Source organism: Ascaphus truei, unplaced genomic scaffold (assembly GCF_040206685.1).
Source record: "Ascaphus truei isolate aAscTru1 unplaced genomic scaffold, aAscTru1.hap1 HAP1_SCAFFOLD_1175, whole genome shotgun sequence".
In the NCBI taxonomy this organism is placed as follows: domain Eukaryota; kingdom Metazoa; phylum Chordata; class Amphibia; order Anura; family Ascaphidae; genus Ascaphus; species Ascaphus truei.
In genome coordinates this window covers 57,171-71,574 of record NW_027454045.1, presented here as the reverse complement: position 1 = coordinate 71,574, position 14,404 = coordinate 57,171, and the positions used below count along the sequence as shown (strand labels likewise).

Genomic DNA, 14,404 nt, shown 5'->3' with positions numbered 1-14,404 from the left:
ACGCACGCACGCAGCCTCCCCATGTACACACACGCACGCAGCCTCTCCCATGTACACACACGCACGCAGCCTCCCCATGTACACACACGCACGCAGCCTCCCCCATGTACAGACACGCACGCACGCAGCCTCCCCCATGTACAGACACGCACGCAGCCTCCCCCATGTACACACACGCACGCAGCTTCCCCCATGTACACACACGCACGCAGCCTCCCCCATGTACACACACGCACGCAGCCTCCCCCATGTACACACACGCACGCAGCCTCTCCCATGTACACACACGCACGCAGCCTCCCCCATGTACACACACGCACGCAGCCTCCCCATGTACACACACGTACGCAGCCTCCCCCATGTACACACACGTACGCAGCCTCCCCATGTACAGACACGCACGCAGCCTCCCCATGTACAGACACGCACGCAGCCTCCCCCATGTACACACACGCACGCAGCCTCTCCCATGTACACACACGCACGCAGCCTCCCCATGTACACACACGCACGCAGCCTCCCCCATGTACACGCACGCAGCCTCCCCCATGTACACACACGCACGCACGCAGCCTCCCCCATGTACACACACGCACGCAGCCTCCCCCATGTACAGACACGCACGCAGCCTCCCCCATGTACACACACGCACGCAGCCTCCCCCATGTACAGACACGCACGCAGCCTCCCCATGTACACACACGCACGCAGCCTCCCCATGTACACAAACGCACGCAGCCTCCCCCATGTACACGCACTCACGCAGCCTCCCCCATGTACACACATGCACGCAGCCTCCCCCATGTACACACACGCACGCAGCCTCCCCCATGTACACACACATACGCAGCCTCCCCATGTACACACACGCACGCAGCCTCCCCATGTACACACATGCACGCAGCCTCCCCATGTACACACACGCATGCAGCCTCCCCATGTACACACACGCACGCAGCCTCCCCCATGTACACACACATACGCAGCCTCCCCATGTACACACACGCACGCAGCCTCCCCCATGTACACACACGCACGCAGCCTCCCCCATGTACACACACGTACGCAGCCTCCCCCATGTACACACACGTACGCAGCCTCCCCATGTACAGACACGCACGCAGCCTCCCCATGTACAGACACGCACGCAGCCTCCCCATGTACACACACGCACGCAGCCTCCCCATGTACACACACGCACGCAGCCTCCCCCATGTACAGACACGCACGCACGCAGCCTCCCCATGTACACACACGCACGCAGCCTCTCCCATGTACACACACGCACGCAGCCTCCCCATGTACACACACGCACGCAGCCTCCCCCATGTACAGACACGCACGCACGCAGCCTCCCCCATGTACAGACACGCACGCAGCCTCCCCCATGTACACACACGCACGCAGCCTCCCCCATGTACACACACGCACGCAGCCTCCCCCATGTACACACACGCACGCAGCCTCCCCCATGTACACACACGCACGCAGCCTCTCCCATGTACACACACGCACGCAGCCTCCCCCATGTACACACACGCACGCAGCCTCCCCATGTACACACACGTACGCAGCCTCCCCCATGTACACACACGTACGCAGCCTCCCCATGTACAGACACGCACGCAGCCTCCCCATGTACAGACACGCACGCAGCCTCCCCCATGTACACACACGCACGCAGCCTCTCCCATGTACACACACGCACGCAGCCTCCCCATGTACACACACGCACGCAGCCTCCCCCATGTACACACACGCACGCACGCAGCCTCCCCCATGTACAGACACGCACGCAGCCTCCCCCATGTACACACACGCACGCAGCCTCCCCCATGTACAGACACGCACGCAGCCTCCCCATTTACACACACGCACGCAGCCTCCCCATGTACACAAACGCACGCAGCCTCCCCCATGTACACGCACTCACGCAGCCTCCCCCATGTACACACATGCACGCAGCCTCCCCCATGTACACGCACGCAGCCTCCCCCATGTACACACACGCACGCAGCCTCCCCCATGTACACACACATACGCAGCCTCCCCATGTACACACACGCACGCAGCCTCCCCATGTACACACATGCACGCAGCCTCCCCCATGTACACACACGCACGCAGCCTCCCCCATGTACACACAAATACGCAGCCTCCCCATGTACACACACGCACGCAGCCTCCCCATGTACACACACGCACGCAGCCTCCCCATGTACACGCACGCACGCAGCCTCCCACATGTACACACGCACACGCAGCCTCCCACATGTACACACGCACACGCAGCCTCCCCCATGTACACACACACACGCAGCCTCCCCCATGTACACACACGCAGCCTCCCCATGTACACACACGCACGCAGCCTCCCCCATGTACACACACGCACGCAGCCTCCCCCATGTACACACACACACGCAGCCTCCCACATGTACACACGCACACGCAGCCTCCCCCATGTACACACACACACGCAGCCTCCCCCATGTACACACACGCACACAGCCTCCCCATGTACACACACGCACGCAGCCTCCCCCATGTATACACACGTACGCAGCCTCCCCCATGTACACACACGCACGCAGCCTCCCCCATGTATACACACGTACGCAGCCTCCCCCATGTACACACACGCAGCCTCCCCATGTACACACACGCACGCAGCCTCCCCCATGTACACACGCACGCAGCCTCCCCCATGTACACACGCACGCAGCCTCCCCCATGTACACACGCACGCAGCCTCCCCCATGTACACACACGCACGCAGCCTCTCCCATGAACACACACGCACGCAGCCTCTCCCATGTACACACACGCACGCAGCCTCCCCATGTACACACACGCACGCAGCCTCCCCCATGTACACACGCACGCAGCCTCCCCCATGTACACACGCACGCAGCCTCCCCCATGTACACACGCACGCAGCCTCTCCCATGAACACACACGCACGCAGCCTCTCCCATGTACACACACGCACGCAGCCTCCCCCATGTATACACACGTACGCAGCCTCCCCCATGTACACACACGCAGCCTCCCCATGTACACACACGCACGCAGCCTCCCCCATGTACACACGCACGCAGCCTCCCCCATGTACACACGTACGCAGACTCCCCCATGTACACACGCACGCAGCCTCCCCCATGTACACACACGCACGCAGCCTCTCCCATGAACACACACGCACGCAGCCTCCCCATGTACACACACGCACGCACGCAGCCTCCCCCATGTACAGACACGCACGCACGCAGCCTCCCCCATGTACAGACACGCACGCAGCCTCCCCATGTACACACACGCACGCAGCCTCCCCCATGTACAGACACGCACGCAGCCTCCCCATGTACACACACGCACGCAGCCTCCCCATGTACACACACGCACGCAGCCTCCCCCATGTACACACACGCACGCAGCCTCCCCCATGTACAGACACGCACGCAGCCTCCCCATGTACACACACGCACGCAGCCTCCCCATGTACACACACGCACGCAGCCTCCCCATGTACACACACGCACGCAGCCTCCCCCATGTACAGACACGCACGCACGCAGCCTCCCCATGTACACACACGCACGCAGCCTCTCCCATGTACACACACGCACGCAGCCTCCCCATGTACACACACGCACGCAGCCTCCCCATGTACACACACGCACGCAGCCTCCCCATGTACACACACGCACGCACGCAGCCTCACCCATGTACACACACGCACGCAGCCTCCCCATGTACACACACACACGCACGCAGCCTCCCCCATGTACAGACACGCACGCAGCCTCCCCATGTACACACACGCACGCACGCAGCCTCCCCCATGTACACACACGCACGCAGCCTCACCCATGTACACACACGCACGCAGCCTCCCCATGTACACACACACACGCACGCAGCCTCCCCCATGTACAGACACGCACGCAGCCTCCCCATGTACACACACGCACGCACGCAGCCTCCCCCATGTACACACACGCACGCAGCCTCTCCCATGTACACACACGCACGCAGCCTCCCCCATGTACACACACGCACGCACGCAGCCTCCCCCATGTACAGACACGCACGCAGCCTCCCCCATGTACACACGCACGCAGCCTCCCCCATGTACACACGCACGCAGCCTCCCCCATGTACACACGCACGCAGCCTCTCCCATGAACACACACGCACGCAGCCTCTCCCATGTACACACACGCACGCAGCCTCCCCCATGTATACACACGTACGCAGCCTCCCCCATGTACACACACGCAGCCTCCCCATGTACACACACGCACGCAGCCTCCCCCATGTACACACGCACGCAGCCTCCCCCATGTACACACGTACGCAGACTCCCCCATGTACACACGCACGCAGCCTCCCCCATGTACACACACGCACGCAGCCTCTCCCATGAACACACACGCACGCAGCCTCCCCATGTACACACACGCACGCACGCAGCCTCCCCCATGTACAGACACGCACGCACGCAGCCTCCCCCATGTACAGACACGCACGCAGCCTCCCCATGTACACACACGCACGCAGCCTCCCCCATGTACAGACACGCACGCAGCCTCCCCATGTACACACACGCACGCAGCCTCCCCATGTACACACACGCACGCAGCCTCCCCCATGTACACACACGCACGCAGCCTCCCCCATGTACAGACACGCACGCAGCCTCCCCATGTACACACACGCACGCAGCCTCCCCATGTACACACACGCACGCAGCCTCCCCATGTACACACACGCACGCAGCCTCCCCCATGTACAGACACGCACGCACGCAGCCTCCCCATGTACACACACGCACGCAGCCTCTCCCATGTACACACACGCACGCAGCCTCCCCATGTACACACACGCACGCAGCCTCCCCATGTACACACACGCACGCAGCCTCCCCATGTACACACACGCACGCACGCAGCCTCACCCATGTACACACACGCACGCAGCCTCCCCATGTACACACACACACGCACGCAGCCTCCCCCATGTACAGACACGCACGCAGCCTCCCCATGTACACACACGCACGCACGCAGCCTCCCCCATGTACACACACGCACGCAGCCTCTCCCATGTACACACACGCACGCAGCCTCCCCCATGTACACACACGCACGCACGCAGCCTCCCCCATGTACAGACACGCACGCAGCCTCCCCCATGTACACACGCACGCAGCCTCCCCCATGTACACACGCACGCAGCCTCCCCCATGTACACACGCACGCAGCCTCTCCCATGAACACACACGCACGCAGCCTCTCCCATGTACACACACGCACGCAGCCTCCCCCATGTATACACACGTACGCAGCCTCCCCCATGTACACACACGCAGCCTCCCCATGTACACACACGCACGCAGCCTCCCCCATGTACACACGCACGCAGCCTCCCCCATGTACACACGTACGCAGACTCCCCCATGTACACACGCACGCAGCCTCCCCCATGTACACACACGCACGCAGCCTCTCCCATGAACACACACGCACGCAGCCTCCCCATGTACACACACGCACGCACGCAGCCTCCCCCATGTACAGACACGCACGCACGCAGCCTCCCCCATGTACAGACACGCACGCAGCCTCCCCATGTACACACACGCACGCAGCCTCCCCCATGTACAGACACGCACGCAGCCTCCCCATGTACACACACGCACGCAGCCTCCCCATGTACACACACGCACGCAGCCTCCCCCATGTACACACACGCACGCAGCCTCCCCCATGTACAGACACGCACGCAGCCTCCCCATGTACACACACGCACGCAGCCTCCCCATGTACACACACGCACGCAGCCTCCCCATGTACACACACGCACGCAGCCTCCCCCATGTACAGACACGCACGCACGCAGCCTCCCCATGTACACACACGCACGCAGCCTCCCCATGTACACACACGCACGCAGCCTCTCCCATGTACACGCACGCACGCAGCCTCCCCATGTACACGCACGCACGCAGCCTCGCCATGTACACACACGCACGCAGCCTCCCCATGTACACACACGCACGCAGCCTCCCCATGTACACACACGCACGCAGCCTCCCCATGTACACACACGCACGCACGCAGCCTCACCCATGTACACACACGCACGCAGCCTCCCCATGTACACACACACACGCACGCAGCCTCCCCCATGTACAGACACGCACGCAGCCTCCCCATGTACACACACGCACGCACGCAGCCTCCCCCATGTACACACACGCACGCAGCCTCTCCCATGTACACACACGCACGCAGCCTCCCCCATGTACACACACGCACGCACGCAGCCTCCCCCATGTACAGACACGCACGCAGCCTCCCCCATGTACACACGCACGCAGCCTCCCCCATGTACACACGCACGCAGCCTCCCCCATGTACACACGCACGCAGCCTCTCCCATGAACACACACGCACGCAGCCTCTCCCATGTACACACACGCACGCAGCCTCCCCCATGTATACACACGTACGCAGCCTCCCCCATGTACACACACGCAGCCTCCCCATGTACACACACGCACGCAGCCTCCCCCATGTACACACGCACGCAGCCTCCCCCATGTACACACGTACGCAGACTCCCCCATGTACACACGCACGCAGCCTCCCCCATGTACACACACGCACGCAGCCTCTCCCATGAACACACACGCACGCAGCCTCCCCATGTACACACACGCACGCACGCAGCCTCCCCCATGTACAGACACGCACGCACGCAGCCTCCCCCATGTACAGACACGCACGCAGCCTCCCCATGTACACACACGCACGCAGCCTCCCCCATGTACAGACACGCACGCAGCCTCCCCATGTACACACACGCACGCAGCCTCCCCATGTACACACACGCACGCAGCCTCCCCCATGTACACACACGCACGCAGCCTCCCCCATGTACAGACACGCACGCAGCCTCCCCATGTACACACACGCACGCAGCCTCCCCATGTACACACACGCACGCAGCCTCCCCATGTACACACACGCACGCAGCCTCCCCCATGTACAGACACGCACGCACGCAGCCTCCCCATGTACACACACGCACGCAGCCTCTCCCATGTACACACACGCACGCAGCCTCCCCATGTACACACACGCACGCAGCCTCCCCATGTACACACACGCACGCAGCCTCCCCATGTACACACACGCACGCACGCAGCCTCACCCATGTACACACACGCACGCAGCCTCCCCATGTACACACACACACGCACGCAGCCTCCCCCATGTACAGACACGCACGCAGCCTCCCCATGTACACACACGCACGCACGCAGCCTCTCCCATGTACACACACGCACGCAGCCTCCCCCATGTACACACACGCACGCAGCCTCCCCATGTACACACACGTACGCAGCCTCCCCATGTACAGACACGCACGCAGCCTCCCCCATGTACACACACGCACGCAGCCTCTCCCATGTACACACACGCACGCAGCCTCCCCATGTACACACACGCACGCAGCCTCCCCCATGTACACACACGCACGCACGCAGCCTCCCCCATGTACAGACACGCACGCAGCCTCCCCCATGTACACACACGCACGCAGCCTCCCCCATGTACAGACACGCACGCAGCCTCCCCATGTACACACACGCACGCAGCCTCCCCATGTACACACACGCACGCAGCCTCCCCATGTACACACACGTACGCAGCCTCCCCATGTACAGACACGCACGCAGCCTCCCCATGTACACACACGCACGCAGCCTCTCCCATGTACACGCACGCAGCCTCCCCCATGTACACACACGCACGCAGCCTCCCCATGTACAGACACGCACGCAGCCTCCCCCGTGTACACACACGCACGCAGCCTCCCCATGTACACGCACGCACGCAGCCTCCCCATGTACACGCACGCACGCAGCCTCCCCATGTACACACACGCACGCAGCCTCCCCATGTACACACACGCACGCAGCCTCCCCATGTACACACACGCACGCAGCCTCCCCATGTACACACACGCACGCAGCCTCTCCCATGTACAGACACGTACGCAGCCTCCCCATGTACACACACGCACGCAGCCTCCCCCATGTACAGACACGTACGCAGCCTCCCCATGTACAGACACGCACGCAGCCTCCCCCATGTACACACACGCACGCAGCCTCCCCATGTACACGCACGCACGCAGCCTCCCCATGTACACACACGCACGCAGCCTCCCCATGTACACACACGCACGCAGCCTCCCCATGTACACACACGCACGCAGCCTCCCCATGTACACACACGCACGCAGCCTCCCCATGTACACACACACACGCAGCCTCTCCCATGTACACGCACGCACGCAGCCTCCCCATGTACACGCACGCACGCAGCCTCGCCATGTACACACACGCACGCAGCCTCCCCATGTACACACACGCACGCAGCCTCCCCATGTACACACACGCACGCAGCCTCCCCATGTACACACACGCACGCACGCAGCCTCACCCATGTACACACACGCACGCAGCCTCCCCATGTACACACACACACGCACGCAGCCTCCCCCATGTACAGACACGCACGCAGCCTCCCCATGTACACACACGCACGCACGCAGCCTCCCCCATGTACACACACGCACGCAGCCTCTCCCATGTACACACACGCACGCAGCCTCCCCCATGTACACACACGCACGCACGCAGCCTCCCCCATGTACAGACACGCACGCAGCCTCCCCCATGTACACACACGCACGCAGCCTCCCCCATGTACAGACACGCACGCAGCCTCCCCATGTACACACACGCACGCAGCCTCCCCATGTACACAAACGCACGCAGCCTCCCCATGTACACACACGCACGCAGCCTCCCCATGTACACACACGCACGCAGCCTCCCCATGTACACACACGCACGCAGCCTCTCCCATGTACACACACGCACGCAGCCTCCCCATGTACACACACGCACGCAGCCTCTCCCATGTACACGCACGCACGCAGCCTCCCCATGTACACACACGCACGCAGCCTCCCCATGTACACACACGCACGCAGCCTCCCCATGTACACACACGCACGCAGCCTCCCCATGTACACACACGCACGCAGCCTCCCCATGTACACACACGCACGCAGCCTCCCCATGTACACACACGCACGCACGCAGCCTCACCCATGTACACACACGCACGCAGCCTCCCCATGTACACACACACACGCACGCAGCCTCCCCCATGTACAGACACGCACGCAGCCTCCCCATGTACACACACGCACGCACGCAGCCTCACCCATGTACACACACGCACGCAGCCTCCCCATGTACACACACGCACGCAGCCTCCCCCATGTACACACACGCACGCACGCAGCCTCCCCCATGTACAGACACGCACGCAGCCTCCCCCATGTACACACACGCACGCAGCCTCCCCCATGTACAGACACGCACGCAGCCTCCCCATGTACACACACGCACGCAGCCTCCCCATGTACACAAACGCACGCAGCCTCCCCCATGTACACACACGCACGCAGCCTCCCCCATGTACACACACGCACGCAGCCTCCCCATGTACACACACGCACGCAGCCTCCCCCATGTACACACACGCACGCAGCCTCCCCCATGTACACACACGCACGCAGCCTCCCCATGTACACACACGTACGCAGCCTCCCCATGTACACACACGCACGCAGCCTCCCCATGTACACACACGCACGCAGCCTCCCCCATGTATACATGCAATTGTCACTGTACCAGCATCCTCTTCTATTGCTCTACTGCCCCCTCCACACACAGTACACACACACACACACACACACACACACACACAGAGTACACACACAGCATTTTTTTCCCAGCCTGCTTCCTCTGCTATTCCAGCACTAATTTCTCATACTCCTAGCACCCTCTGCCCACCCTGCGACACCCTGTGCCCTCCCTGCGGCACCCCCTGCCCTCCCTGCGGCACCCCCTGGCCACCCTGCGGCACCCCCTGGCCACCCTGCGGCACCCCCTGCCCTCCCTGCGGCACCCCCTGCCCTCCCTGCGGCACCCCCTGCCCTCCCTGCGGCACCCTCTGCCCTCCCTGCGGCACCCTCTGCCCTCCCTCTGGCACCCTCTGCCCTCCCTGCGGCACCCCCTGCCCTCCCTGCGGCACCCCCTGCCCTCCCTGCGGCACCCCCTGCCCTCCCTGCGGCACCCCCTGCCCTCCCTGCGGCACCCTCTGCCCTCCCTGCGGCACCCCCTGCGGCACCCCCTGCCCTCCCTGCGGCACCCCCTGCCCTCCCTGCGGCACCCCCTGCCCTCCCTGCGGCACCCCCTGGCCACCCTGCGGCACCCCCTGCCCTCCCTGCGACACCCCCTGGCCACCCTGCGGCACCTCCTGCCCTCCCTGCGGCACCCCATGCCCTCCCTGCGACACCCTGTGCCCTCCCTGCGGCACCCCCTGCCCTCCCTGCGGCACCCCCTGCCCTCCCTGCGGCACCCCCTGGCCACCCTGCGGCACCCCCTGGCCACCCTGCGGCACCCCCTGCCCTCCCTGCGGCACCCCCTGCCCTCCCTGCGGCACCCCCTGCCCTCCCTGCGGCACCCCCTGCCCTCCCTGCGGCACCCCCTGCCCTCCCTGCGGCACCCCCTGCCCTCCCTGCGGCACCCCCTGCCCTCCCTGCGGCACCCTCTGCCCTCCCTGCGGCACCCTCTGCCCTCCCTGTGGCACCCTCTGCCCTCCCTGCGGCACCCTCTGCCCTCCCTGCGACACCCTCTGCCCTCCCTGCGGCACCCTCTGCCCTCACTGCGACACCCTCTGCCCTCCCTGTGGCACCCTCTGCCCTCCCTCTGGCACCCTCTGCCCTCCCTGCGGCACCCTCTGCCCTCCCTCTGGCACCCTCTGCCCTCCCTGCGGAACCCCCTGCCCTCCCTGAGACACCCTCTGCCCTCCCTGCGGCACCCTCTGCCCTCCCTGCGACACCCTCTGCCCTCCCTGCGTCACCCTCTGCCCTCCCTGCGGCACCCTCTGCCCTCCCTGCGGCACCCTCTGCCCTCCCTGCGGCACCCTCTGCCCTCCCTGCGGCACCCTCTGCCCTCCCTGCGGCACCCTCTGCCCTCCCTGCGGCACCCTCTGCCCTCCCTGCGGCACCCTCTGCCCTCCCTGTTGCCTGCGGCACCCTCTGCCCTCCCTGCGGCACCCTCTGCCCTCCCTGCAGCACCCTCTGCCCTCCCTGCGGCACCCTCTGCCCTCCCTGCGACACCCCCTGCCCTCCCTGCGATACCCTCTCCCCTCCCTGCAGCACCCTCTGCCCTCCCTGCGGCACCCTCTGCCCTCCCTGTAGCACCCTCTGCCCTCCCTGCGGCACCCTCTGCCCTCCCTGCGGCACCCTCTGCCCTCCCTGCGACACCCTCTGCCCTCCCTGCGGCACCCTCTGCCCTCCCTGCAGCACCCTCTGCCCTCCCTGCGGCACCCTCTGCCCTCCCTGCAGCACCCTCTGCCCTCCCTGCGGCACCCTCTGCCCTCCCTGCGGCACCCTCTGCCCTCCCTGAGACACCCTCTGCCCTCCCTGTAGCACCCTCTGCCCTCCCTGCAGCACCCTCTGCCCTCCCTGCGGCACCCTCTGCCCTCCCTGCAGCACCCTCTGCCCTCCCTGCGGCACCCTCTGCCCTCCCTGCGGCACCCTCTGCCCTCCCTGCGGCACCCTCTGCCCTCCCTGCGGCACCCTCTGCCCTCCCTGAGACACCCTCTGCCCTCCCTGTAGCACCCTCTGCCCTCCCTGCGGCACCCTCTGCCCTCCCTGCGGCACCCTCTGCCCTCCCTGCGACACCCTCTGCTACTTCGCCTGACGGCACTGACCCCCTCTCCTTCCCCCCTGCAGATCTGCCGCAACAAGTCGAAGCCAGCGCGGCGTGAGTACTACCACAGCCTGACCGTGCGGCAGAGCCTCTCCGAGCACTTCAACATCCAGCAGGACTGCGGGCACTTCCTGGCCGAGGTGCCCGCCCGCCTGCTGCCCTGGGAGGACCCCACCGTGTCCGAGGAGGAGGAAGAGGAGGAGGAAGGCGGCGGCGGAGAGGCAGGCGTGGCGGAACCCAAGAGCGCCCCCTTGGGGCGGCCCTGCGAGCAGGGCTCCCTGGGCAAGCGGCGGAGCCGGGTGGTGGTGATTACGCGGGAGCCCCCCCGGCAGACGCTGGCCGACTTTGTGCGGGAAGGCGAGGGGCGCCACCGGCGCGAGCCGGAGCTGTACGAGCGGCACGTGTGCCTACTGCTGCTGCAGCTGTGCGGGGCGCTGGAGCACCTGAAGGCGCAGGGGATCACCCACTGCGACCTGCGCCTGGACAACCTGCTGCTCGCCAGCTGCCGGACGGGCGAGGGGAGCTGCGGCTGCGGTTTGCCGGCGGCAGAGGAGGAGCACAACGGCGGCTCGGAGCAGAGGACAACCCCGGCCTGCTCGGGCCGCCTGCTCCTGAGCAACTTCACCCAGGCCAAGCTGAAGAGCCAGCGCACCCGGCACCCGCAGGGGCTGGGCGACCCGTCTCGGCTGGCGCCCGAGATCGTGGGCGCCACGCAGTACCGGCGCAGCGACGAGTTCCAGGCGGGCATCCTGATTTACGAGCTGTTGCACCTGCCCAACCCCTTCCTGGAGGGGGGGCTGAAGGAGAGGGAGTACGCCCCCCGGGACTTGCCGGCCGTGCCCCGGCGCTCGCCGTATTCCCGGGGGCTGGGTCGGCTGGCGGGGCTCTTGTTGCAGCACAGCCCCTCGGACAGGCTGCAGGTTGGGCAGGCGAAGGCGGCGTTGCGCTGCCTGGTGTGGGGGCCGCGGGACGCGGGGCAGAGGGAGGGCGCCCTGCAGGGTTGGCTGGAGGTGAAGAGGACGCTGCTGCTGATCCGGCTGGCGGAGCGGGCGTTGGAGAGGGAGGGTGGGGTGAGCCTGGAGGACTGGCTGTGCTGTCAGTACTTGGCGTTCAGCACGGCCAAGGGGCTGGCAAAGGCCCTACGGTTACTGGAGCTGCACTGAGAGCTCCCCGGTCTGTGTGCAATAAGCTGGGACCGTCCCCCCAGTCCGTGTGTAGTACGCTGGGACCGCCACCTCTCGCCCGTACACTCCCCCCACCCCGTACGCTGGGAACGCCCCCATCCCCCCCCCCTTGCCCCGTACGCTGGTACTGCTCCCTCCACCCCATACGCTGGGACTGCTCCCTCCACCCCGTACTCTGGGACCGCCTCCCCCTGCCCCGTACGCTGGGACCGCCTCCCCCTGCCCCGTACGCTGGGACCGCCTCCCCCTGCCCCGTACGCTGGAACCTCCTTCCCCGCCCCGGACGCTGGGACCGCCTCCCCCACCCCATACACTGGGACCGCCCCCTGGACGCTGGGACCGCCTCCTCCCCACGTTTCGGACGCTGTGACCGCCTCCCCCGCCCCCCCCCGCTGGGACCGCCCCCCACCCCATACGCTGGGACCGCCCCCCTTGCCCCATACGCTGGGACCGCCCCCCCGCCTCGTACGCTGAGACCGCCTCCCCTTGCCCCATACGCTGGGACCGCCCCCCCCGCTGGGACCGCCCCCCACCCCATACGCTGGGACCGCCCCCCTTGCCCCATACGCTGGCACCGCCTCCCCTGCCCCATACGCTGGGACCGCCCCCCTCGCTCCATACGCTGGGACCGCCCCCCGCCCCCGCTGGGACCGCCACCCTTGCCCCATACGCTGGGACCGCCTCCCCCGCCCCATACGCTGGGACCGCCTCCCCCGCCCCATACACTGGGACCGCCCCCCTTGCCCCATACGCTGGGACCGCCTCCCCCGCCCCGTACGCTGGGACCGCCCCCCTCGCCCCATACGCTGGGACCGCCTCCCCTGCCCCATACGCTGGGACCGCCCCCCTCGCCCCATACGCTGGGACCGCCCCCGCTGGGACCGCCCCCGCTGGGACCGCCCCCCTTGCCCCATACGCTGGGACCGCCTCCCCCGCCCCATACGCTGGGACCGCCTCCCCCGCCCCATACGCTGGGACCGCCCCCCCTCGCCCCATACGCTGGGACCGCCCCCCTCGCCCCATACGCTGGGACCGCCTCCCCCGCCCCATACGCTGGGACCGCCTCCCCCGCCCCATACGCTGGGACCGCCCCCCTTGCCCCATACGCTGGGACCGCCTCCCCCGCCCCGTACGCTGGGACCGCCACACCTGCCCCATACGCTGGGACCGCCTCCCCCGCCCCGTACGCTGGGACCGCCTCCCCCGCCCCATACGCTATGACCGCCTCCCCCGCCCCATACACTGGGACCGCCTCCCCCGCCCCATACGCTGGGACCGCCTCCCCCGCCCCCCCCCCCCCCCGCTGGGACCGCCCTTTGCCCCCCCCGCTGGGACTGCCCCCCGCTGG

At 66.4% G+C, this 14,404-nt stretch overlaps 1 protein-coding gene across 1 annotated transcript in view; it reads left to right on the top strand.

Annotated features, from left to right (window-relative positions):
- Positions 1–13,554, top strand: part of LOC142475344 (inactive tyrosine-protein kinase PEAK1-like) — a 47,449-nt gene extending 33,895 nt beyond the window's left edge. The window contains exon 2 of the mRNA XM_075581262.1: positions 11,896–13,554. Coding sequence (XP_075437377.1) covers positions 11,896–13,035 — 1,140 coding nt within the window. The 3' untranslated portion in view covers positions 13,036–13,554. The remainder of the gene's footprint in view (positions 1–11,895) is intronic.
- The last annotated feature ends 850 nt before the right edge of the window (positions 13,555–14,404 follow it).